This window comes from Podarcis melisellensis, assembly GCF_964234715.1.
Source record: "Podarcis melisellensis genome assembly, chromosome: 5".
Classification (NCBI taxonomy): Eukaryota; Metazoa; Chordata; class Lepidosauria; order Squamata; family Lacertidae; genus Podarcis; species Podarcis melisellensis.
The window spans coordinates 21,939,824-21,966,751 of NC_138537.1; the positions used below are offsets into that span (position 1 = coordinate 21,939,824).

Genomic DNA, 26,928 nt, shown 5'->3' on the forward strand with positions numbered 1-26,928 from the left:
CTGTAAATAGATAACCTGTAAAATGTAGTCAATTGTCAGTCAATAAGAAGTCCACAAACTCCATCTGGATTTCAATTGGTATATAGCATGTTGCTTTGCACAGCAGTCAGTGTATGAGCCCTACAAATTTGGTTATTCTGAACTTGACATTCTGCGTGCAATTGATTTTTTTTTAAAATGAAACACTCATTTTGAAGTATAACCTCATATTAACAGCAGTGCTATGTTAGTTGCACATGATATGAAAAAGCACACCTGAACAATTTTTTCTGACTGTTGTGGGAATTCTCTTCTGGCTTTAATTGAGACGACTGTGTTTTGCATTGACAACCCTGGACAGGCGTGCCGGTTTCCACTCAACATTGTGGGTGCCCAGCACATGTGTGTGTGACATCATACGTCGCTGCCACAGTGGGAGGGGCCAAAGGAGCGGCCTGCCACAGCTGCAACGTGTTGGGTTGCCCGGCCAAGCACCCACAGTAAAAATTTTGTGGGTCCCTCAACAACCATGGCCCCCAAGAGATGACACCTATGACCCTGGATCTCTCTGGGCAGCCCAATCCAGAAGCTATCTCTATCCAACTCTTCCAAAGCCCAGTCAACTTGGTCCTGGTTTCAGCAGACTCTGGTGCACAGCCTTAGCTGAAGTGGCAGTGTGCCATTCGCTGTACTATATTAGTCTCTACTGTTCCAATCCACAGTTCTAAAAATGTTAAATCAGGCTCTCTAAAGTGGCACACTTTTAAAAGGACAGCAAGTGCACTCCTCCCAGACATCTCTTAAAGGGCAGAAGCATAGCGCCAAGACAAGGTTGAAGCAGTGTACTCCCTGCTAACAGCTGCTTATTGCAGGTTGTAAATAAAAGCAGAGTTTCCAAAACTCCTGTGAGACACCCTCTCGCACAGCCCAGGTGGCACAAGTAAGATTCAATAAAGCCTGTGGGACTACCTGTGAGTAAATCTCCTGCATAACCCAACATTTATGATGAAAAAGGGTGCCTCCCGACTGTCACTGTTTTATAGGGTGGATTCAAGCACATCCCGGAACTTTAGGTTTGCGCAGTTAAAGTACTGTGCCGTCCTGGTGCAAAAAAACATGCATGTGCACTTTTTGCAGTTAGGAAAGTGATGAGGAAAATGAAATGAAAAAATATGGGGTGAACAAGTGAGTAAAGGGACTACATATAAATACCCCATAAGCAATTCAGGATGAATCGTTATTGTGATATAACCACCCTACAGACAAATCAGAATCAATGCTCAATGAAGACCGCAAGCAAAATAGGATGAAAGGTCAACTGGAAGTGTACAAAGGCATGGAATATTGCGATATTGATCATATATACTGGAATGATATGGTGTTATAGTCTGAATGGTCTCTCAAGGGTACATCTTTAGAGTGTGAGATCCCCCCCCCCATGGGAGCAGTAAACTTTGGGTTATTAATCTGTGAAATGCTACCTAATCTCAAGCAGTATATTTTTAAGGTAAAGGTAAAGGGACTCCTGACCCACAGCGCCACCCGCGTCCCTAAGTATATTTGTAAATTAATGCCAAAAACCCCACATAACCTGGTTTCGAAGGAAACCAAGCATCAAGGTAAGCCCTGGAAGACTTGAAACCTTGGCGCTCAGAGAATCAAAAGGACTATACATTTCTTTACAATAAAATAAAAAATGCTGCACAGGTGAGACATATCCCATCACGCATGGCATGATTTTCACAGGCATTGCATGTGACATTGTGGGGTCCCCTCCAAAGCACAATCTCTTGGTCAAATTTAGCCTCAGGAAAACCTAGGCAAGAAGTCTTTCTTTTTGGGTTGCTGGCTCCAGTGACGTCTCTAAATCCAACTTCTGTGAAGAGGAAGTTAGCAAGGATAAATAAATGTGTGCATCAGTAGTCAACCTTTTTCCAAATATACACACCCATGTGGATTCTCACATCCACCCCAGGTCTTTGCAAACTGTCCTATTGACTAAATTGTGCTATCTGTGCCATCCAAACTCTTCATCTGGTCTGTGCAAAAGTATGTCTTGCAGGAGATGCACAAACTCCAGCATGCTTGTAATTTATCCCGTCAAAATGCTCCAGTGTTTAACTGGTAGCCAGAAATTGACTGCATTTGCACTGTTATGCTTTTGCACAATTGTTTATTATTTCTTATCACTTTTTTACTGTAAGGAGCTCAATGCAATATATAGCTCCCCCCCCCTTTATCTTCACAACAGTGCAATGGAGGTTAGGGTGTGTGATGGTGACTGGCCCAAGATCTCTCAGTGAGGATTCGAACCCAAGCCTTTCTGGTTCTAGCTACGTTTGTTTTATGGTTATCCAAGTGGATAGCTCAGTTGGTTAGAGTGTGGTGCTGATAAATCCAAGGTTCCTGGTCCGATCCCCATATGGGACAGCTCCATATTTCTGAATTAGTTGATCCTCAGGGTATCTTCAAACTCTACAATTCTATGATGGGACCACTAGGCAGAGAGTACATTTTCCCCTTCACCCTCCCCAGTTGGTGATGGCTGTGACAATCCCATGTTATCTTGATTGACAGTACTAGAATCCACGAGAATACCCATCTGCTTTTCATAGCTGCCTGGGGTGTCTTCATCTATGAAATTTAACTGGCAGCCTTAGCAGAGAGTGCTCTGTTTGAAGTGACAGAAAGATAGAGACCCTTAAAATTCCAATGGGCACATGATAGATCACCACCCCATGCTGCAGGGGGAACTATAAATGCTGATATGCCACTTAAGAAAAAGTAATAGGCAGTGGCTTTTGAGCTCAGCGTTAAAATATAGTTCAAACTCTGGAACATTTGGAGAGCTTCTTGGCTTGCTTTAATTGGATCAGCTAAACTTATAAATCTTCCAGGATGAAATATATATCAATCTGTGTGTCAGCACCTGCTTTCAACTGAGACACCCTGAGGACTGAAAGCACATTGATCAGTGATTGCAGAGAATTTAAAATCTAGCAATGCACGGCTACCCAGAAGTAAGCCCTACAGAGTTCCTTGGGGTTTACTTCCAGAGATGTGGATATAGGATAGCATCCTACATTTCACATATCAAAAGGGCTTCTTAAATACATGTTTCTCATCTTGCACAGTTTCAGTTTCTTAAATATATGGAGCAATCACTTAAAGTAGAGGGTAATCTGCTTCTCGTCGCAATTAATATTTAAGCTACCTCTTAGGAACAGTCACTTATAATTCGAGAAATATGACTTATGGCCCATGATCAGATCTGTGCTTAAGAACAGGACATAACTGAGGCTGTGGCAATAATGCAGTCACAGATGGACCCAGGACTGGGGCATGGCACAGATCCATAGTGTTCTGTTATTTTTTAAAAAAGCACCATTTTGATAAAATGCATCTCATGCTCCTGCAGAATGTGAGAAAGTGTTTCTGTAATTCTAATCAGGCTTTGTGGCAGGCTGTGCATGATAAGGCAGCCTCCAGTTCTATTAACCCTCTCCTGTCCATAAGAACATAAAAACCCTGCAGGACCAGTCATAGTGGCCAATCAGGTGCCTATTGAAAGCCAACAAGCAGGAAATCGGTGCAATATCACCTTCCCACTTGGGATTCCCAGCAACAGGTATTGATAGATATAGATATATAGTACTTCTGTTACAGGATGCGGGTGGCGCTGTGGGTTAAACCACAGAGCCTAGGACTTGCCGATCAGAAGGTCGGCAGTTCGAATCCCCGCAACGGGGTGAGCTCCCGTTGCTCGGTCCCTGCTCCTGCCAACCTAGCAATTCGAAAGCACGTCAAAGTGCAAGTAGATAAATAGGTACAACTCCAGCAGAAAGGTAAATAAATGGTGTTTCCGTGCACTGCTCTGGTTCGCCAGAAGTGGCTTGGTCATGCTGGCCACATGACCTGGAAGTTGTACGCTGGCTCCCTCGGCCAATAAAGCGAGATGAGCACCGCAACCCCAGAGTCGGTCACGACTGGACCTAATGGTCAGGGGTCCCTTTACCTTTTTACCTCTGTTACTGGAACTTAAGAACTTATTGGATCAGACCAGTAGCCTATTTAGTCCAGCATTCTGTTCTCACAGTGGCCAGCCTGTGGGAAACTGGCAAGCAGGACCTAAGCTAAGCACAAGAGCACTTTCCTCACCGGCCATTCCCAGCAACTGGTATTCAGAGTTGTACAGTCTCCACCTGGGAGGTAGGTGGCACTGTGGTCTAAACCACTAAGCCTCTTGGGCTTGCTAGTCAGAAGGTTGACGGTTCAAATCCCTGTGACGGAGTGAGCTCCCGTTGCTCCGTCCCAGCTTCTGCCAACCCAGCAGTTCGAAAACATACCAGTGCAAGTTGATAAATAGCCGGTGGGAAGGTAAATGGTGTTTCCGTGCCCTCTGGCTTCCGTCATGGTGTACCTGTCAGTGTTTGAAAAAGAAAAGGTTCTGACCTCCTTTTTACTCTTTTGCCTAGTCCTCAGACCTTAGTTGGCACAAAAGAGTCTTTGAAAAAGAGTATTCTTGCAGAGTATTGCTGCTTTTATTATTAAAAAGTCTTCTTCTCCAACCACGACCGACAGCTTTTACACACACCAAATGCAACCAGCTTTCTACCATCCAACCAACCCACACCCAACACTAACATTGACCACTCTATATATAGAGGTACAATTTGGTGAAAGGTTGCATGAGTCATTGTAGGCCACTGACTCATGCTGACTTTTAGCATTAAAGAAACAGTGGCCAATTTTGAGCCATGACAGTACCGTTGCGCCAGAAGTGGTTTAGTCATGCTGCCAACATGACCCGGAAAACTTCCTGTGGACAAATGCTGGCTGCCTTGCCCTGAAGCAAGATGAGCGCCACACCCCTTAGTTGCCTTTGACTGGACTTAACCGTCCTGGGGTTATTTACCTTTACTGTCTCCACCAGTGGGGGTAGAACATAGCCACCATGTTTTTTCAGCTGGAACTCAGTTCTGGCACCTCTCAGGTGGGCACCATTGCCATTGTAAGAGAACAAGCCATCGTAAGAGAACAAGCACCGCTTTTTCTAGAAAAATAGCACTGAACTGTGCCATTGTGTCTAGTAGTCATTGGAGTGATGCATTTATGTGTGTTATCTTAAGCCAATCTCCTAACATGTTGTTATTTATAAAAAGAAAAGCCCTAAGTAAAATAATAACATGAAGCAAATTCTCTCAGAAATAAAACATAATTAGGGAACAGCACACTCTAGGACAGAAAGCTTAATTTCTCTGGACTAATTATTATATACTCCTGAAGTTTGAGGTCTGTCATGTAAGATCTAGGCAGGGGCCCTGGCTGAACAGCAGCATATCTGAACAGCCTGCCAAAATAGTCATCTGACTAGGCAATGGCTAGTTTCACATGATCACTTTAGCACTTGCTACCAACAATTTCTGGGCATGGCAAGGATTCATGCGCTGAAACGTGTCTCACAACTAGTTTCAAGAGGCAGATGGCAGAAGCCACTGGGTGCAGAAAAGCAAATGTTATGCCAATGCATATCAGACCCCTGAGGCTGCCTTCAGAGGAAACTGCACCCCCATCTCCACCCCCTGCCACCTCCAATATGTAGCTATAACATTCTAGCTCAATTTGTTTCCCTCCAAGTTAAGGGAAAGTAGATCAGGGGAAATACAAAAAATGCATTCTGCTCAGGTTTGCCGTTCACAGAGAAGCTGCTGTCTCCAAACTGGACTAACTTCAACCAGAGAATGTAAGCTCATCCAAGGACATTTTCTCTTCTCTTCTTACTGTGGTTAGGGACTTCTAGCAACCAAGCAGGAGGCTGGGGGCAGCTTGAGTCAGGGTCAAGCTGGACGTGCGGTGAATTGTACAAGTGTGCTGGATGCTGATGGGTAGAGTAATACAGCCACCCTTTGTGTTGGGCCAGGGTTGTGTGAATGAGGTGGAGGTGTTCCTCTGCCCACCTCTCTTGGTTCAGCCAACCTGCCAGCAGCTGAATGGGCAAGTGGACAGAAGGCTCACTGGTGAGTTCCTGGCTGGCAAGAGCCAGCAGAAAGTCCCTAAACAGGGTGTTCTGCATCATAGAACTGAATGCATAAAATCAAACTATACTTTCACATTGCTTGCCTATTTCAGTCAAGGCAACATATCCCTCCAGAGTGGTATCTGTGAGAGTGGAGCTCTGGCCTTCCCAGGGTTTAAATTGATGTACGAGGGCAAGGAAAGGCCACCAGTCATCCAAAAAAGTGTTCTGTTCTCTCTCAGCTTATAGTGAGCCTACAATAAGTTTATCTGCAAGTTCCAATTGTCATATTCAGCCTGTCACCTACCCAAAGTAAATCTTTCTTTGTTTTCACTAAATGGGCTATTTCCATTCAAGATGCAATTAAAAATGTATTTTATTATTGGAGCCTGAATAAATGAGTGTCTTATTTTGCCTTTGGAAAATAGAGTGAAGCCAGACCCGGGTCCATGATGCTCTCCTGTCGCACCACTTTCCTAGTGACTTGTTGATATCTATTCTTCACTAAGGACATTCACATGTGCTCACAAGTAACACAGGGATGTGTGAAAAACCATTTTGGATTGCAGATGAGCACCATACACTTCAAATTAATTTGATCTGTCAAGCTTCCTAATGGCATTTTCTTAAAGAATAATAGCAGTTATTGTAATGAACCTATATAAAAATTAATTAAGTTTGATATAGGAAATATCAGCCAATGTCCTTTGCTGTTGCTTATCCAATACTCTGGTTTCGAGGATACCAGCTCAGTCAAGAGTAGCAGATGCCTAAAACTAATTAAAAACATAATTTGAAAAGAAAAACTTGATCACTGCAGAAAGTACAACATAAAACCAGATCATAATGATTTGGTGTAATATACATCACACATTAAACTACCCTCTGAAAACCTTTCCTTATTAATGATGAAAAATACCAGTTGCATTGTCTAAATGGTTACAGCCTCATTTATCACTAACACCACTCCTGCCCAAAATGATTTTTTATAAGCTAGCCATGAATTGTGAAAGCACAGTAAGAGAAGCCAGCCCCATCTTTTGCAGAATTCCTTCACTGGTATTTTTAAAAAAATTTGGACACCACAGTCTCTAAATGGGGAGAGGTTTAAGGAGTTCCAGTAAAACATTCCTTCAGTTTGGCTTCCTTGGAATGAAGATCACTGGAGACCAATAGTGTTTTCTGCGATATAAAATTTTATTTATAATCAGATACTGGCTGAGTATGAAATGGAAGGTTCACTGCATGAATACTCCAGCGGATCTTGCCTTCCCATCAGGTATTTTTTACATGGGAGTAGAGTAGGTGGTGCTGTGGGTTAAACCACAGAGCCTAGGACTTGCTGATCAGAAGGTCGGCGGTTTGAATCCCCGCAACGGGGTGAGCTCCCATTGCTTGGTCCCTGCTCCTGCCAACCTAACAGTTCAAAAGCACCTCAAAGTGCAAGTAGATAAATAGGTACCACTCCGGCGGGAAGGTAAACAGCATTTCCATGTGCTGCTCTGGTTCGCCAGAAGCTGTTTAGTCATGCTGCCACATGACCTAGAAGCTGTATGCTGGCTCCTTTTGCCAATAAAGCGAGATGAGCGCCGCAACCCCAGAGTCGGCCATGATTGGACCTTATGGTCAGGGGTCCCTTTACCTTTACTAGAGCACCCAAGCCACAGCTTTGGATTTTGCACAGAAAGCCGTTCAATTCTCTGTCTCTTTCCAGTCCCAGTCCCAAGACTGCCTGGACATACAGAGAGACCTTGATGACGTCATCTCCAGCAAAAGGAACCGAAAAAATAGCGACTTCAGTTCACCTTCCAAAAGGATCTCCAGCTACATTCTGTACAACTCATTGCCCTAGCTGACATTACAAAGCAGATACTTAACAGACTAGATTATTTTCTTAACAAAGAAACTGGTTTGACCTTTTCCCCTTTCCCTTTTGCAATCTTCCTCTTCTGCAAAATTTTTCAGCTTTGAATTCACAGGAATGGAAGGGACCCTCCAAAGACATGCAGCCCAACCACATTCCTATAACTGTTTTGAAGTCTTGGACCCCATAACTTTCCTTACTGGAAAAAGTCAGATTTTGAAAAAGGTTTGTCGCGCAAAGGCACCAAATCCATTATTGTTGTGCGGTGTGAATTTGTGGGCCTGCAAGTTAATCCCATCTGCAAAATAACGGCAGCTTGGAAGCAGCCTGACAAGGTGAGAAATGTGGATTTCTGAAATGGGATGCTTCAAAGTTCTTGTTGGTTAGTTTGTGTAATCGGTACATCCTCTAGTGCAGGTTTGCACCAGCACTCCATGTAAATGACAAGCCGGGAAAAGGAAACGAAGATTCATTAACTGGATTGTAATTTATAGGCCTGTACTTTTCCCGTAAGAATCTGGAGAAAGTCAGTGGAAAAGAGCAAGGCATGCTCCTTCACGCCATGCAGCCCAAGTAACAAGGGCCATAACCCAATTTTTCCTTTCCTACTGAGCCAGCACTTCAGTGTTCAAAGCAGAATGCATGCTGCCAAGATGATAAAGCTCCACTGTTCCAGTACGAGGCCAGCATTATAAGAAAAAGCTCGCCGCCTTCCCAGAATAGACTCTATTGCGGAGGAGACTCATCTATAACATCCTGTGGATAGCGTTTCTCCTGCTGCAACACCGATACGATTGGCACTGTGCAGCTGATGCCACACACTGAATGCCAAGCATTCCTCTGTGCGCATGAGTTCCCTGTGTGGCAGTGTGCTATCCCCAATAGAAGTGCTCCTGTTCAGAGTGCCAGGCAGCCAGCCCACCATTTGCCATGGCCCCAGACTAGGAATCTTCAGCTGCAGAGTCCTCCTGGGAGACCAGGGTTTGAATCCCCATTCAGCCATGAAGCTCCCTCAGTGACCTTGGGCCCATCACCATCTCTTAGCCTACCCTACCTCACAGGGTTGTTGTGAGAATGAAAAGAGGAGGAGGAGAACTGAAATATACTCGGAGTGGAGAGTGGATTTCATGCTCTTTATTCAGCTCATAGTCGTGAGGAGGAATGGAAGTTCCCCCAGAATGTCTGCTTTATATACATTATTTACACAATGCGCCCCACGTGATTGGCTAATTCCGGGATTCTCCTGTAGGCCAGTCAGGTTGCGGATTCACTTCCACCTGGAGCTGGATTGGGTGGCTCCTATGGACCAATCAGACTGCTGCATTCTGAATCCTATTGTTCTAGGACCAATCAGATCGCTGCATTCTGAATCCTAATCTTCTAGGACCAATCAGACTGCTGCATTCTGAATCCTATTGTTTTAGGACCAATCAGACGGCTGCATTTTGGATCCTATTCAACTCAGTACATAACACCAACCATGTACACCACCGTGGAAGAAAGAGGTGGTATGTAACTATAATAAATACATGAATAAATAAATAGCAGCAGCACCAAGAGTTAGAAAGATTCACTCCTTCTAGTCCCTCTGCACATAGCAACTTCTATACAACTGGGAATCCTCATCAGTCAGAGTTCCCAATAGCACAGAAGCTTATAAGCAACTCCAGTCAAATGCATGCAGGAGCTGTCTTCAGATATTTGCGCTGTAAGAAGTGTCTTCCCTGTATCTAATAGCAGAGGCTTCCAACAGCCCCTATCTTTTGAAAGAGACAAGCAGACTCCAAAATGTCAACTGTTTCTTCAAACCTCCAAAGAAATATAAGCAGTCAGTCAAACCATCTGGGACATCAGTTATAAAAAGAGCTTTTATCTGCAGACTTCTAATCAAAGTAATTCATTCAGGAGGAACAGCAAATGAGTAATTATCCATGTTATATCACCAGTCTATATATTGATACACGAGGAAATTTTAAAGGTTCCAAATTAATGTTATATAGGAACACAGGAAGCTGCGTTGTACAGAGTCCAACAAAACTGCAAGTAAAATGTAAACATTAGGAGAAATGCTGATTTTTTTATTTAAAAAAAATGGCCTCAAACAAATCGAAAGAGACCTGGTGCAGAAATGCGGTGAAAATAACTTAAGGTTAAAGACATGAGGAGGAGGAGGAGAAGAGGAGTTTGGATTTGATATCCCACTTTATCACTGCCCTAAGGAGTCTCAAAGCGGCTAACATTCTCCTTCCCTTCCTCCCTGACAACAAACACTCTGTGAGGTGAGTGGGGCTGAGAGACTTCAGAGAAGTGTGACTAGCCCAAGGTCACCCAGCAGCTGCATGTGGAGGAGCAGGGAAGCGAACCCGGTTCACCAGATTATGAGTCTACCACTCTTAACCACTACACCACACTGGCTCTCAGAAACAGAGAGACCAAGACTGACAGATCCATCCATCCATCCCTATCTGTCATCCCACACAAAAATCCCTGCACATTTCAGGAAATTCAGCAGACTACAACTCCTCAGAAAAAGTTAGAGCAGAGAGAGAGAGAGGGAAATGAAATGATCAAACAGCATTTCAGACAAATTTGTTCTTGATCCTGGTAAGATGCAGTTAATCACTCAAACCATATATTCAGTACAGTGACTAACAAAACAGAGATGTTAAATTCTTGCAGCAAAACCTTTTGGCTTCCATCTTTGAGCTGCTCTGGTTAAAATGATGCTGTTTTTAAGGTGGAAGATGCAGGGCTTTGAGGGTGGAATGCTCAGAGGGGCTTCCTTTGCTGAACTGCAGTGGTGCTGGTACTATTCTCTAGGTTGAGGCCATGCATTGCTGATGTGTCTAGCATTTACATCTAGAAGTTCTTGCTTTGAACATCACTGGATTTATTGGCATCTCTGTAGAAATTACTGACAAGTCTAACAGGCTGAGGTTCTCCAGAATCGAAGTGTATAGCAACAGGGTTGCTCCATTTGGGGGAAGTCAAAATCGCCAATATATGGTTTCTAAAATGTGTGCACAGGCTGATTATTGCAAGGTTGGGAGAAGACTCATGTATGAAACAGATCTCCAGCTGCCATCAACATGAATTAAAGACCTTTAGATACTAGTATCAACAGCAGCACTGAAGATAGAAGGATCTCTGAATGGTCTATTTCTATATGTTCTGGGCTGGGTTTCAGCAAGTGCTGAATATTTCCCCCCCCCCTGCAGTTTTCTCAGAGTTTCCATAACTCAATTCCATCAGGAAAACTAGACTAGTCACTGATTAGTATTGCTTTACTATTTAGCTTATACTAAAATTGATGTCCTACCAATAAGCTTAGATAAAAGCTGTCTTGGTAGCTTTTTCAGCCCCAAAGGGATATAGAAGGACATTTACAACATATGAAATTAAATTCTCAGTGGAGCTCATGCAATCAATAAAACAATAACATTATAGTAAGGCAATAACACACTAAAATCACAACCGAGAGGCAACATATAAAAGCTGCAGCACATAGAAAACTGCCTCAGCCTCCTTAAACCTCCCGGCTCTTTTCATTTAAAGTTGACTTGGCTCTGCCAGGTTAATGTTGGCCTGCATACAAAACATCATATTTCATTTCCTAAAAGCCCTCTTTCACATAAGTCTTAGTTATATCAACAAAGGAATTCCGTGAGTCCCAGATCACACAACATAAATCATCCATTGGACCCAGACTTCTTGCTGTACATATGTTTGTCTGTGCACCCCCCCCCCACACACACACATAAACACATATATACAGAAAGCTACAATTCTGAATTCTAAGTATCTGGCTAAGGTCAAATTTGCACCAGTTACCACTGCTGTTTAGGCCAAAACATTCCAAAGCTCTGTTTCAAAATATAAGCTGCTTCCAAATTAGATGTTTACTCTAGAAATGTCATCTGTTGCTCATGCACTTTTTATGGGGGAACCAGACCACATCACTGCTAGCCCGTTGCATTCTTGAATTTTCTGTGTTGTCCTCCCACTCCCCACCCCCCCGGAAATAATTAATGACATTTTTTGTTATCTTAAGGCACAGTTACAGCGCCACCCTGTCCAATGTGGACTGACAAAACGCTATTGAGGCTCTTGGGGGTTAACACACCTTTAATTAAACCTATCCTTCTATGAAAAAAATAGTTTTCTTCACCTCTAATTCTTTCTGTTTGGTGCAGCCCCAGTATTGTTGATGAATTACTAATTAATTTCTTCTTGCTAAATCAGTTCTTGTTCTCATGGGAGTTAGTTACTGTTGTTTTTTTAATAGCCGAAGGATTCTATTTCTCAGTAAATGAAAACAAAAAACACAGAGAAGAAGATTCCAGGAATGTTTTCTCTCACACACACATCTGTATGCAAGGAACAGGAACTAACTAATTGTGTGATAATGTAGCACTCAATAATTATTAATGTTGCAGCTAAGCTGAACAGGAATCAATGAAAGGCAGAAACATCTAATTAAAGTTGTGGGAACGTCTGCCGTTCATCACTTACTTCTGGGTAAACATTATTGAAGGCTCTTGGCCACAGGACCAGATCCTGATGGCAAGCACTGTGTTATATTTAGTGTTGGCTGGAGGCACCGATCTCATTGCGCTCTTAGCTGATGGCAGGAAAGCATTGCCTCAACAGTGCTCAAGGTCCCCTGCCTAGCAGCAGCCTTCGTTTCATTCTCTTTGCTGGCGAACCAATTTAAACTGAAACAAGTCAATTCTGAGGAGGGAAAGACAGCAGACATCCAGGGACTTATGACCAAGTCTGTTTGAAGCGATACCTTAACTGTGATTCCTGCTAGCTGAAAACACTAAAGCGTTCGTCAATATCTTTTCTAAATTCACTCCAGTCACTGCCAAGAGATTTGCAAGGCTGGATTTGACTGAATAGGCGCCCATGTAAGGCATGCAAAAGGTAGCATTTCAGATTTCAAGGGATAAAGCGCTCAGAGTACTTCTGCTCTGTAAAGGTCCAAAAGGATAGGGGAAATGAGTCAATTACCAATTACCATGCAGAGGAGAGAGACCAAGCTGTGCCTAGTTGCTAAGGGCTCTCTCTCTCTCTCTCTCTCTTTCACACACACACACACACACACACACACACACACCACTCATACAGAGGTTCCTTTGCTCCCCTGCAGCTTCCTTCCCCACAGCATTGCTCCAGGCACTTCAATTAGCTCACTTTGGTATTAAGAGTTCAGCTAGAGGAGAAGCAAAAGTAGCTTTGGTAATGGAGGTAATGGACTATGTGGGATAACTTGCCAGAGGATCACCGTATTTTTCGCTCTATAAGACGCACCAGACCACAAGACGCATGTAGTTTTTGGAGGAGGAAAACAGGAAAAAAAATATTCTGAATCTCAGAAGCCAGAACAGCAAGAGGGATCGCTGCACAGTGAAAGCAGCAATCCCTCTTGCTGTTCTGGCTTCTGGGATAGCTGTGCAGCCTGCATTTGCTCCATAAGACGCACACAGATTTCCCTTTACTTTTTAGGATGGAAAAAGTGAGTCTTATAGAGCAAAAAAAAACAGTACCTGCACGCTCCCCACAGCTGAACTTAGGCTTCTGCTTTCACCATGAGTGGGGCAGAGCCTGATTTAAACACAGGCTTCCTCAACCTCAGCCCTCCAGATGTTTTGAGACTACAATTCCTAGCATCCCTGACCACTGGTCCTGCTAGTTAGGGATCATGGGAGCTGTAGGCCAAAAACATCTGGAGGGCAAGGTTGAGGAAGCCTGTTTAAATACATTGGTTTTAGCCATCATCACATCTAAGCTGGTAACCAGGTGGCCAAAGAGCTCCTCCTCTTCCTCCAGGCCTAACCAGAGAGTTTAATGAACATGTGAAAGCCAGAACAACACAGCAGTAGGGAATCTTTTTCAGCCTGAGGACCACATGCAGTTCTGGGCAATCTTCCAGGGGACACCGGTCAGGGCAACAGGCAAAAGTAAACAGCAATGAATGTCAATGTTACCTGTGTGCAGTAGGCTAGTTTCTACACACACACAAACACACCATCCTTCTCCATCTTTCACCCAGGCAAGCAACAAACATTAACAGAGTTTGAGGACGCATTCCAGCCAATCAGAAACACTCAAGGAGGGTGCAAAATGTGGCCGGTGAGAGGTGTGGTACTCCAAGAGCCAGAGAGAGACACCAGAGAAGTGCATTGAAAAATTTGGAGAAGAGCCTGTTTTTAAGGTTTGCTGCATTGCAGTTTGCATCTTTTTCCACAAAAGTGCAAATTAGGCAAGTTCATCTTTAAATGCAAACTGAATCTAATCTCCCCTCAACCCCTGTCCTTTACACAATTTCCCATTTGCATCCATAACTGAGAATTAGTCATCTTTACACCCATTGCTTCCTAAAATGGATCTAAACCATTAAAAAAAAACCAATACAGCATAAAGGTACACCTGATCAAAAACAGCATTTACTTACTCTGATTATTTTTTTTCATTCTTCCTTATGGTGCCTGTTTCCTTGGCATAATACCTCATAGGGCAGGTGGGCTGGAGAAAAACACATTATTGCAGTTCCCCAATCTCTATGCCAGCAAATATTGAAGCACAGAGGAACACTGCTTTTATGTTTTGCAGTTTCAAAAGTACAGTAAATGAAAAATTCTCTTTTCTGTTTCAAACCAATTTGAGTTCCCTGCCTCTCTTACAAAGGCATTTCTTCACTTTTTTCGGTTTTGCTCATCGGAAATGCATTCCACTTTTGTGAACATTGCATGCATAAGACAGTATGAGAGCTCACTAGTGTGTACTTACCCCTGGGGTACTGCATTCTAACCCAAAATGGTTGGTGAAGGAAGACAAGTAGACAGGACAGTTTCTAGGATAGTAACAACAGCCAAACTACTGAGACTGCTTCCAGACTTTTGGAGGACAGATTCAAACACAGGTTTGTGCAATTAAAGTGGATTACAAAGGTCCGTATAGTTAAAGCTATGGTTTTCCTGGACCATAAAGAAGGCTGATTGCCGAAGAATTGATACTTTTGAATTATGGTGCTGGAGGAGACTCTTGAGAGTCCCATGGACTACAAGAAGATCAAACCTCTCCATTCTTAGGGAAATCAGCCCTCATGAGAAGAGAAGACTCCCTGAAAAAACCCTGATGTTGGGAAAGATGGAGGGCACAAGGAGAAGGGGACGACAGAGGACGAGATGGTTGGACAGTGTTCTCGAAGCTACCAGCATGAGTTTGACCAAACTGCAGGAGGTAGTGGAAGACAGAAGTGCCTGGCGTGCTCTGGTCCATGGGGTCACGAAGAGTTGGACATGACTAAACGATTAAACAACAACAACAAACAGTTGTCATATAACCTTCCCACAAACAAATCAGGATAAATGCTCAGTATAGACCAAATGCACACTCTAACCTCTGCATAGGTTTTGCGTAAGTAAATTAGGATGAATACTCAATAAACGGCTCATCTGGAGGAGCCCAGAGACACTTTCAGGAAATGAAAAGCACTATGCCTACAAAAGACAGGTAGAAAACAAATTGGGGCAATTGTCTTTTTACAGGTAGTGTAATCTCAGTAGTATGGAAGCCACTTGAAAATGTTATCACCACTTCAGATTGCAGTTGTTCACGCAATCAGCTCCCAATGAATTTGCAATGATTTTCCAAGAGAGAACTAGTGTGAAAGGAGCAAAAAAGTACTGTCCACAAACAGCTTCCCAAGCAGAGCAGCCACTCTGCTGTTTTCTGTTCAGGCAGCTACTGTGCTATTGACTTCTATGCATGAATTGGACCTCAAGCAGTATCTTGTTCCTGCCAAGCAAGCATGACAGAGCTCACCAGCTCTGCCTCAACCCATCTCCAATCACCTGCTGTTCGAAAATCCCTGGACATGGTTCAATGGATGGAAGAAAAGAGAGGAGGAGAGATTTTTATGTAAGGAGAGAGGAATCAAGATCCGCTTGTTTTGCTCTTAGTTTGCTGTAACCAAATGTTCCAGGTTTTTATTTTTTCTTTGCTTGTTTTTCTTTGGTATGTAGAATCTTAATAAACTGTTCTTAAAAACTAAATGAGTGGGGGAGAGATTCAGCTGCTTTTAAGATCACTTGCTATTTCCTCTTTTTAAAAAATTTCATAGGAATTATCACAATAATACCTATACAGTGGTACCTTGGGTTACATACGCTTCAGGTTACATATGCCTCAGGTTACAGACTCCGCTAACCCAGAAATATTGCTTCAGGTTAACAACTTTGCTTCAGGATGAGAACAGATATCGTGCTCCAGCGGCGTGGCAGCAGCAGGAGGCCCCATTAGCTAAAGTGGTGCTTCAGGTTAAGCACAGTTTCAGGTTAAGTACAGACCTCCGGAATGAATTAAGTACTTAACCCGAGGTACCACTGTAAAGTGGTACCTCAGGTTACAGACGCTTCAGGTTACCCAGAAATAGTACCTCGGGTTAAGAACTTTGCTTCAGGATGAGAACAAAAATTGTGCGGCGGCAGCAGGAAGCCCCATTAGCTAAAGTGGTACCTCAGATTAAGAACGGACCTCCAGAATGAATTAAGTTCTTAACCCGAGGTACCACTGCATATTTCCTACAGTTACATCCTCCACCCTTTGAATCAAAGGGATGTTTGCCTTTGGCATACATATCTAGCTCATGGATTGTTCCGTGGCTTTTACATGTCTCTCACTTTTTATGAAAAGGGGAGAGGGATAATTACTTCAATGCCATATGTTTTGGCCATTGTGTGAGTGCCTGTGAAATTATTGCTTTAATAAACAATTACACATTACAGTAGAGTCTATTCTTCATGCAAAGTTGCTAGCTGACCAAGGCCTAACCTTTTAAAAAATTAGTCTAATTAGTCAAGAGACTAAAGCAACCACATGAATGCATTCTGGTGCTGTTTTGTTGTGGGAAGTCAGGGAGATGGTCAGTTTTGAAACTGCATTTTAAAACATCTCCTAAGAGGCCTAAAATTAATAGGCTCTGGCTGAGCAATTTTCAGCCAACAGGACTGGTATGAAAAATCACAAGACAACATTAGTAGCAAATGTATAGGGAAGGTTCTACTGTGGGACTAGTATTACTAGTGTTAAGAGAGTAATTAAGCATTTAAATGGGGGAGCTTTTTCCACATGAGGGAAACATTCTCTTCTGGGCAACCTTCCAAGGCCACATGCCAGCGGTGGGAGGGGCCAGAGGCAAAAGTGGGTGGAGCAACAAATGAAAATGTCACCCTATATGGTTTGGGACCCAAGTAATCTAAAATAGTGCCCTTCCTAATACCAAGCATCTCAGGCCTTATGATCACCATAGGAAGCTCTGCTGGTGGTGCCACTACTGTATTGGGGAGGTGAGCTAGGACAGGGCCTTCTCAGTGGCGGCCCCTCATTTGTGGAATTCACTCCCTAGTTAGGTGCATAAGGCTCCCTCACTATTAAATTTTAGGACAAATTAAAACAGTCCAGTTTAACCAGACATTTGATGATTGAAAGTTGTGTCCCTGGTCACTGCGAAATTATTAGTGACTGCTTTTAGGAGTTTGGGGCTCTTATTTAGAAGTTCCAATTGTATTGTTTCACTATTGGCATATTTACCAACCTGGGCTCCTTTGGAGGATGGTGCAGGATATAAATTCAATGAATAAATAACTGTTAAGAGCGCAGCAGGCTAGCTTTGGGGCACTCTGACCTATCAAACAAGATGAATTTTAACAGGGAGAAATGTAAAGTATTGCACTTGGGCAAAAAAAAATGAGAGGCACAAATACAAGATGGGTGACACCTGGCTTGAGAGCAGTACATGTGAAAAGGATCTAGGAGTCTTGGTTGACCACAAACTTGACATGAGCCAACAGTGTGACGCGGCAGCTAAAAAAGCCAATGCAATTCTGGGCTGCATCAATAGGAGTATAGCATCTAGATCAAGGGAAATAATAGTGCCACTGTATTCTGCTCTGGTCAGACCTCACCTGGAGTACTGTGTCCAGTTCTGGGCACCACAGTTCAAGAAGGACACTGACAAACTGGAACGTGTCCAGAGGAGGGCAACCACAATGGTCAAAGGCCTGGAAACGATGCCTTATGAGGAACGGCTAAGGGAGCTGGGCATGTTTAGCCTGGAGAAGAGGAGGTTAAGGGGTGATATGATAGCCATGTTCAAATATATAAAAGGATGTCACATAGAGGAGGGAGAAAGGTTGTTTTCTGCTGCTCCAGAAAAGCGGACACGGAGCAATGGATCCAAACTACAAGAAAGAAGATTCCACCTAAACATTAGGAAGAACTTCCTGACAGTAAGAGCTGTTCGACAGTGGAATTTGCTGCCAAGGAGTGTGGTGGAGTCTCCTTCTTTGGAGGTCTTTAAGCAGAGGATTGACAACCATATGTCAGGAGTGCTCTGATGGTGTTTCCTGCTTGGCAGGGGGTTGGACTCGATGGCCCTTGTGGTCTCTTCCAACTCTATGATTCTATGATTCTATGATCCTTCTCTCGTTTATCCAGAGAAACAAGAGACAGTATCAGGAAGGCTTTGTCAGGCCATGAGAACGGCGCTAACTCATTGGTAGAGCACCTGCTTTTCATGCAGAAGGTCCCAGGTTCAGTCCCTTCTGGGAGAGGCCCTTGTCAGAAATCCTTGAGACCTGCTTGCCATCCATGGCAGACAATACTGATCTTGTGGATGAATGGCCTGCCACAGTATAAACCATATTCCCATGTTCTTAGATCTCCATGCCAGGTGGTGCTCCAAGCAACCTGGAGACAGAATAGACTCAAATAACACAGCATGGTATAGAAACTGAAAAATCAATCTTGTCAGTTTTCTGGACTAGCTATTGGAGCTTGATTGTGCCTGAACCTGTTGCCAATGCTCAGAGAAACCCACTGTGCCATATAGAATGCGCACACCATCTGTGCATTTAGCAGAGGGAGGCAGTGCTAAAGAAGCCCATCAGCACCAACCTGATATTTGTTGAGCTGCGTTTTGGGAGCAAAACATAAAAGAGATTTGGGAAGTGTTTAAACCTTAGTGGACAATGACTTCCACTTCTGCTTCTTTGAATCCACACTGTGGGTGTAGAAGTTAAGCAGCAGGTATCAAGCTCTTTCAGAAGTCCACAAATGGATTTCGGGGGAACAAGTTGCTTTTGCTACTTCAATATATACACTTCCCTTTCGTATTGATTTGAAACGTAAGTGAACATTCTGTGTTCAGCTCCTGCTGGCTTGGAAGGTACCTTTCAATTGTGCGCAATTGTGCGCCTGCCACATCTGTTTTTGAGATTTTCACACTAAGAGAGAATGCTTAACTCACTTAAGTTCAGGTTGAAAGCAAATCCATTCATTATTTCATGCTGTTTAATTTAGTATGGAAAACAATGAATTGTTAATAAGGGACACTCATCAAATTCTCATAAGCTGATTTATTTATACAATGATTAGCTTTTCTTCCTCTCGTGCAATGTTAACAAATCCTGCTAATTCAGCTTATTGTTGAATAGTAGAATGCTAATACTACAGCTTATTCCTCTTAGCTAGATTTTGTTCATTACCCTCCACCCCACGCACAAACTTTTGTTTATATTCTACTTCTTTAAAGCTTGCTTTCATGGTTAAATGGTGGAAGTACTCAGCAGGCAGAAACTTGCAGAGACCCTCCAAGGTTTTCCCAGGTTTGTTCCATTCCCCAAGGTGTTAAAAGCATACTTTACCATGGTTTTCATTGGGGGGATCTGCAAGAGCTAAACATGAAACTGCTTAATAAAAGACTTGCAAGATTTGTTATAGCTTATGAACATTGTGCAGTTGTCATACCTCCTTCATTTATGGAAGATGTATATTTTATTTTCAGGAACACACTCAGGACAAACTTCCGAAAGGTTGGACATATAGTGGGAGGGTGGGGTGGGGTTTTTCTCAGAAGGGTAGTAGGAAATGGGTGATTGACTCAATGGGTATGGTAAACCTGAGGGAAAACCCCACCCCACCCTCCCACTACATAAAAGGGTCTGGTGACTTCTATTTCAGTGTGTCTGAAGAAGTGTGCATGCACACGAAAGCTTATAACCAGAACAATATATATATTTCTATTCAGAGGAGGGCAGACACTGGCTAACAGCACAATCCTAACCATGTCCACTCAGCAGTAAGTCCCATTGAATCCAATGGGCATCACTTAGGTACCTGAGGTTAGAGTTGCAGCTTAAAGGTAAAGGGGCCTCTGACCATTAGGTCCAGTCGTGACTGACTCTGCGGTTGCCGCGCCCATCTCGCTTTACTGGCCGAGGGAGCAGACGTACAGCTTCCGGGTCATGTGGCCAGCATGACTACACAGCTTCTGGCGAACCAGAGCAGCACAAGAAAACGCAGTTTACCTTCCTGCCAGAGCAGTACCTATTTATCTACTTGTACTTTGACATGCTTTCGAACTGCTAGGTTGGCAGGAGCAGGGACCAAGCAACGGGAGCTCACCCCGTCGCAGGGAATGGAACCGCCAACCTTCTGATCGGCAAGTCCTAGGCTCTGTGGTTTAACCCATGGTGCCACCCGCATCCCTAGAGTTGCAGCTTAAGTGACTATAAAATAGAAATGATTTAAGGAGGTAACATGGACCTCTACCAGACTCCCCCCCCCCACAAAAGCTATAGTTTCCAAATAGTATCCCATTTGTTCCAACAGTCTTCTCAATTGAGGAAAAGGTTGGAAGAAGTACCACATTCAGCCAAACAGAGAACTGCAGGGAGGAGGCAACCATAATGCCTTAAAGTCTGAGAATAAGCAGGATGGGTTAAAAGCAACCAACTCCTAAAATGTGCTACAAGCTCAGATGCAAGCACAGCAGAACAACCCCAATGTAAGTATAAGCAGACGAAGACAGGACTGATAACGGACCAGCCAGAAGTCCAGGTGCAGTCATCTCACTAAATTAAAAACACACTCATCATCTGTCAGTGAATGAAGGTACCTGTATAGCATCCCCGTGGCAGCTTTGACAGTTTGCTGTATCAACAGTCCATGCATAAGCAAAAACTTCTCCAGTAGCTTTTGTTCTGCTGGGCTCCTTAGTTCTCCAGGCCAGCATCTTACTGGAAGGCAGACTTTAGGAACCATATTTTGCCTCGTATCCTTCAAAGGTGTTTCACTAGACTTCTGCACACCTCTTTTGGGGGGTGGGATATCAGTACACACTGGCTTGTACAGATTCATCTTCTACTGTAAAAGGCAAGAGCTAAACCCCACACCACTCAGATGTCAGTGTGGTGTAGTGGTTAAGAGCAGTGGACTTGTGATCTGGTGAACCGGGTTCGCGTCTCCGCTCCTCCACATGCAGCTGCTGGGTGACCTTGGGCTAATCAGACTTCTCTGAAGTCTCTCAGCCTCACTCACCTCACAGAGTGTTTGTTGTGGGGGAGGAAGGGAAAGGAGATTGTTAGCCGCTTTGAGACTCCTTAAGGGGAATGAAAGGCGGGATATCAAGTCCAAACTCCCCCTCCTCCTCTTCTGTCCACAGGCTTCTCTAAGAACCTCTTGCCATTATGCTCCTGTTTTCAGAAAATGCTGTTTGCCCACTAGATCCCCAGAAAATACTGCACCATATTTTCCATCCAGTCCTCCAGTAGGTTCTGCTTACCATCTCATTTTAATGGATGCATAAAATGAACCACATGGTCACAAATGGTCAAAGGGAGCTGGGAACTGCCATGGGAATAGAATGCCAACTCTGTTTCTCATGCAATTATATTTAGATAAAGAAAAATATGTTTGTTTGGGATTCAGCCCTCAGTTCCAGGCTCCCACAGAGTTTATTTAAAGTCAAGATTGATTGTGCCATTCCCAAATATCATTTTATAATAATAATAATAATAATAATAATAATAATAATAATAATAATAACATAGTTGTTATTTCTTTGTTGCAAAGAAACTAAATGTATTTTTCCTCAAGGTAGTTCATACCTTGTAGAACGTGATAGTTTCCCCAGTGCTGAACTTGGAATGTTTTCTTGCTGAAAATAGTTCACCCCTCACCTGCCAATCTATTCTGAGATGTGGTTGTGAGCTTGCTATGTCATGGTTTAGAATTGGTGCCTGTGATGTCATTAGTGATGAGTTCACTTCACATTCTTATCAATCTCCATTTCTAACCCTTTTCTATTATAAGAATGTCTTTGTAGTAGCTAAACTTTCCCCTCTGTATCACCAGAGGGCAAGACTGTTCAAATAGCCTCAACATTTTGTGAACTTTCCTTATTACCGACCTAGGCCTTTGAAGGCTAGGGCTCCATTGCTGCAGGACATATATTCTTTTTTTTAAAAAAGAAAGAAAGAAAGAAAGAAAGAAAGAAAGAAAGAAAGAAAGAAAGAAAGAAAGAAAGAAAGAAAGAAAGAAAGTTAATTTGATCACCTCTTCAGCAAGGCTACCCCTCCCTCCAAAGAAATGGTGAAATCAGCAGTGCACCTCTAATCACACCTACTCAGAAATAAGTCCAACTGAATTAAATGGGGCTTATTCCCAGGTGGGTGGGGCTATTATTTGTGAAACACCTTTCACATACATGCCCCACGGTGATGTACAGATGTATCATTTAAAGCAGATAAAATCAATTTAAAAGCAATACAGGGACAACCAAGCATAGGTTTATTAACCAACACTAAAGGCAAGAACTTTCTCAACAAAGCTTGTTGAAACTACAATGGACCCAGTTGTTTCCAGATGGTACAAATAGCTACTGATGATATTTATTTCACAGCCTTAAAAACTTTCCCAGGTTCTATCAATGCCGTTGAGTGAGATGTTCTATTGGTGCTTCCCAAAGTAGCCTCTGGTACACCTCTTGTGTATTGGCTATTCCACCCCACCCAATAAGCTGAGGAACAGCATCAGACCCTTAAGAAGAATATCCTCCTCTCTGGTATAAACATCCACAGAAGCTAGAATAACCTTGCCTCAGGCATTTATGGCTCTGGGGAGCTGTATTGTAATAGCCAGGCCATCCCTAACCCGGTCTTTCTTTCCGTCAGTAATCCATCAAACAGAATGTCATTAGATAATCAACTCATCTGATGATGATTCATGGCCTCAACTAATCTTTAAATCTTTCAAAAGCAGATCAGTCAAGATTGATCTGCAAAGAGAACATGCTTTGGAGAAGATTATATTTCCGTGCAACGGAGAGACTTATTCCTGCTTTGCAAGCAGTAGTTGACCAATAACCTGTGGGATTTCGATGACCTTGCCAATGCCAGTTGTTGAAATGTTTCACCAAGGTCTTATCTCCAGTTCCTGGTTAAGGTCAAAACTTGTTTTTAACATCTGCTTTGGAAACCTGATAGATATTGTTGTGCTGTCTGCCAGTTGGACAGAATTCCAGCAGTCAGGCTGATATTCGAGCTTGCACATTGAGCAGGAACATACCAATCTTGAACACACTGACAGTTTTCAAGTCTATAATTTAGCAACACACCTTCACTCTCCTGTTCTTTCTTATTTAGGATATGTTCATAGATCTGTCACTTTGGGGAGCTGGGCTGAAGGCAGTTGCATGATGCCACAGAGGTCATTGCAATGAACCGCTTTACTCCAAATGGCTAATCTTGTCTTGTCTGCTTGGGGAATTAGCAAGAGCCACACCATTTACTATGATTAAAATATGTACTTATGCAAAGTCGTTGGCAATGAGTAAAACGACTTTGTGGCTTAAGTACCAATACAAAAATATGATCTAGCACAGGTACCCCAAACTCATATTGCCTGAAGCATTCAATGCTTATTAATCGAAATGTGGGAGAAATTTCAAAGCGCCAACATCAACTGCAGGCTTCTGCTATTGATCCAAGAACTATACAGCAACACAGAAATGAGGGTCAGAGTAGGTTCAAATGGTGGTGTGACAGATACTTTTTAAAAAACTGCAAGAAATGAATCAAGGTTGCCTTCTAGATCTCACTCTTTTTAACTTTTACATTTATGATTTGATGCCATATGTAGCCAATACAAACTCCCCCTCTCCAGTAATTTGGGACATATGATTTACGGTTCCTTCATCTTTCCCGATTGGGGACTCAAAAATCTCTTGGAGGTGTCCAGCTCATACGGTAAACAGGAAAGCCCATCTATAAATGAATCTAAGACCAAGATGCAAATTTGGGCAGACACAGTCCTGGGTAAAGATGATGCTTGGATCAGCAGGCTATAGAACAGGCTTCCTCATTTAGATGCCTGGGTGTACTCTTTAATGAAACTCTCTCTTGAAAGTGTCATGTGGAGATAGTGAAAGGAAGGTAAAAAAAAGGTAAAGGACCCCTGGATGGTTAAGTCCAGTCAAAGGCAACTATGGGGTTGCAGCACTCATCTCACTTTCAAGCTGAGGGAGCCGGCGTTTGTCCACAGACAGCTTTCCAGGTCATGTGGCCAGCATGACTAAACCACTTCTGGTGTAATGGAACACCATGGCAGAAGCTAGAGCACACAGAAACGCTGTTTACCTTCCCACCACAGCAGTACCTATTTATCTTCTTGCACTGGTATGCTTTTTAACTGCTAGGTTGGCAGGAGCTGGGACGGAGCAACGGGAGCTCACTCCATCACAGGGATTCGAACTGCCAACCTTCCGAAAGTAAAGGCACAGGGGCATTGATGAAGTTCTATTGCAATAAGGGAGGGCAGCTGATTGAACCTGCCCTAAAGGTATTCGGTAGCTTACCCAAATGCTTTATGACATTGAAATATGGGGCTCCAATTCAAACTCCGTTAAAGTTTTGGAAACTGTGCAGAACCATTTTTTTCCTGGAAATGATACTCTTTACCATAAGGAATATCAGCAGCTGTTCTTCATGCAGAATCTGGGTGGTTACCAATAAAGGCAAGAGCAGACTATATCCAGTTAAAATATAACAATTTTAAAGCTTAAAAATGGCTTCTATGTCTATTGAGCATTTTCTGACTCTGTGCTATATGGAACTGGATGATAAATAACCTCCAGATAGCAGATTGTCAAATGTTTTTTGACAATGTTTTTTGACTGTTGTTATTTTCTAGAACTGAGCTCTGCTTTGACCTTGAATAAATTCAACTAAGGGATTGGCTCCTCTGGGTAGAATCTGGACGGGACCTGCAACCAATTAGAAACGCCAAAAATCCCTTGGTATCGATTATATGTTAACCTACCCCTTATATATAGACTCAAGATATCACTTTCTGAAACCTTTGTTCACACAAGCAAGCTGGTACACACCAGCAGAAATGGTCCAGTTTCTTTTGAGTGACAACAATACCTCTGTAACACAGAGAGTGGCCCTCTATGCACTGGCTGGGGGAAAAAACCAGGAAAAATGAGTTAGATAAAATTGCTATAAATTGTTGTAGTGATTTGGAAATTTAAGTTGAAATCAAGTTGGATGTGTGTTTGTTGGTGTCTCTGGTAACCTCGGTTCATATTATGGATGTATTATCTGTATTGTTTTATTGGTACTGTTGCTGTGGGTTTGTCATGGCCTTTGGCTAGAGCAATAAATTCATACTGAAGACTGAATAACTCCTATTGCAGAAAGAGAGGATGGGGAGCTGGAAAGATGGCCTTATATGCAATAGAAGCAAGTGTTAGAGAATTAGGCAGGTAGAATGGGTACCTAAACACACCGGGGGGGGGGGATTCACATGCAGATGACTGGGGCTTGGATTAATGTAAAAGTCTGCAGAAAGTAGAAAGGCAGGGCAAAGTGCTCATAATTCAAAGTACTCATAATTCATAATCCAAAGGAACAGGGATGTGGCTGAGTCTAGGGCTGCTGAACAGTGATTATGAAAAGTGGATTGCGGGTCCTTTTAGTATAAAGTGAGTAAGCTTGCACACTTACTCTGCTTCCTGAAAGGATACTCAACAGACTCAGGCTGTGATGGAGTGACTGAATGTAAACAAACCTTTACAGACAACCCCTGAGCCAAGAACCTTCCCAATAAAGTTCCAGAAATAGATAAAGCTTCCTTTGGGATAATCCTGGTTTGTGCCTCAAGCAAGGAAACAGATGGAATGGGGAAGGAGGCAAGGGAAGATTGAAGAAAGCTAGTGCCTGCAGGAGTTGAAGCTAGGGATGCTTTCCACTCCAACCTGCATTTGTCACAATCAGCATGTTTCTGTTCTACTGCAGTTCAGCTTCTTCCAAAATACCGTATTGGCCCGAATATAAGCCGCACTCCCCCCCCCAAATTCCGACCATGAAAAGTTAAAGTGCAGCTTAAATTTGTGACCTTACAAAAATTGGCTTTTATGATATCATTGCTGAAACAACTGGTAAAATGGAACGGGTGTGAGTGCCTGTGGAATTTTAAAGGTGCAGCTTATTTTCGGGTACAGTTTATATTCAGGCCAATACGGTACTATGCTATTCATCTCCCTGTCTGCTGTTCAACACAACTTGCAGAACTATTTGCAGAACTGATGTAACTTACATTCATTTCAATGTAAAGGAAACATAGAAACAATGTTTTAAAAGTCATCAGCTTTGTAGCTTTGCAGCCTTAAAAACAACAGCCACAATGTGGAGGAATACGAATTGTATCTTCTTGACCGACTTCCATTCCTGACCACTGAAGAAGATGCGAACCGCAACACTTTCCGCTTTCATCAGAATTCTCCTGAAATCCCTGCTTGGAGCACAGTGTTGAAGCAGACTTGGAAAAGAACCTCCTGGGATATTCTAAAAGCTGAGCAAAATGATGCTGCCTCCCGGGCAGAACAAAGCTGGGACCAAGAGGCGCCCAGTTTCAGGAAAGGCACTTCCTTGTGGCCATTGGCTCTAACAGAAATGGTGATCTTGTTAAGGGCCGGGCCGGGTAAAAGGGACATTTTGTGACAAAAGATTCCGGTACTAAACATCACAACATCATTTTTCCACCAGAAAATGGCGGGGGGTCTCTGGTCAATGTGGAGTCACAGTCAGATAGCTGAGGGTGTTGAGATTATTGCATTACTTTTCCTGGTTATAATGCTAGTGCGTCTATCCCAGTTTCTAATGTTCCTTTGACACTGCATTAACTCTTCCATTATAGAACTGTGGTGTGTGATTGTTGT

General features: G+C 43.1%; 1 protein-coding gene across 1 annotated transcript in view; it reads right to left on the reverse strand.

Annotated features, from left to right (window-relative positions):
* The window catches only part of KCNAB1 (potassium voltage-gated channel subfamily A regulatory beta subunit 1), a 188,076-nt gene extending 166,996 nt beyond the window's left edge, over positions 1-21,080 (reverse strand). Inside the window, exon 1 of the mRNA XM_081911260.1 lies at positions 20,824-21,080. Coding sequence (XP_081767386.1) covers positions 20,824-21,065 — 242 coding nt within the window. The 5' untranslated portion in view covers positions 21,066-21,080. The remainder of the gene's footprint in view (positions 1-20,823) is intronic.
* Positions 21,081-26,928: the final 5,848 nt, after the last annotated feature.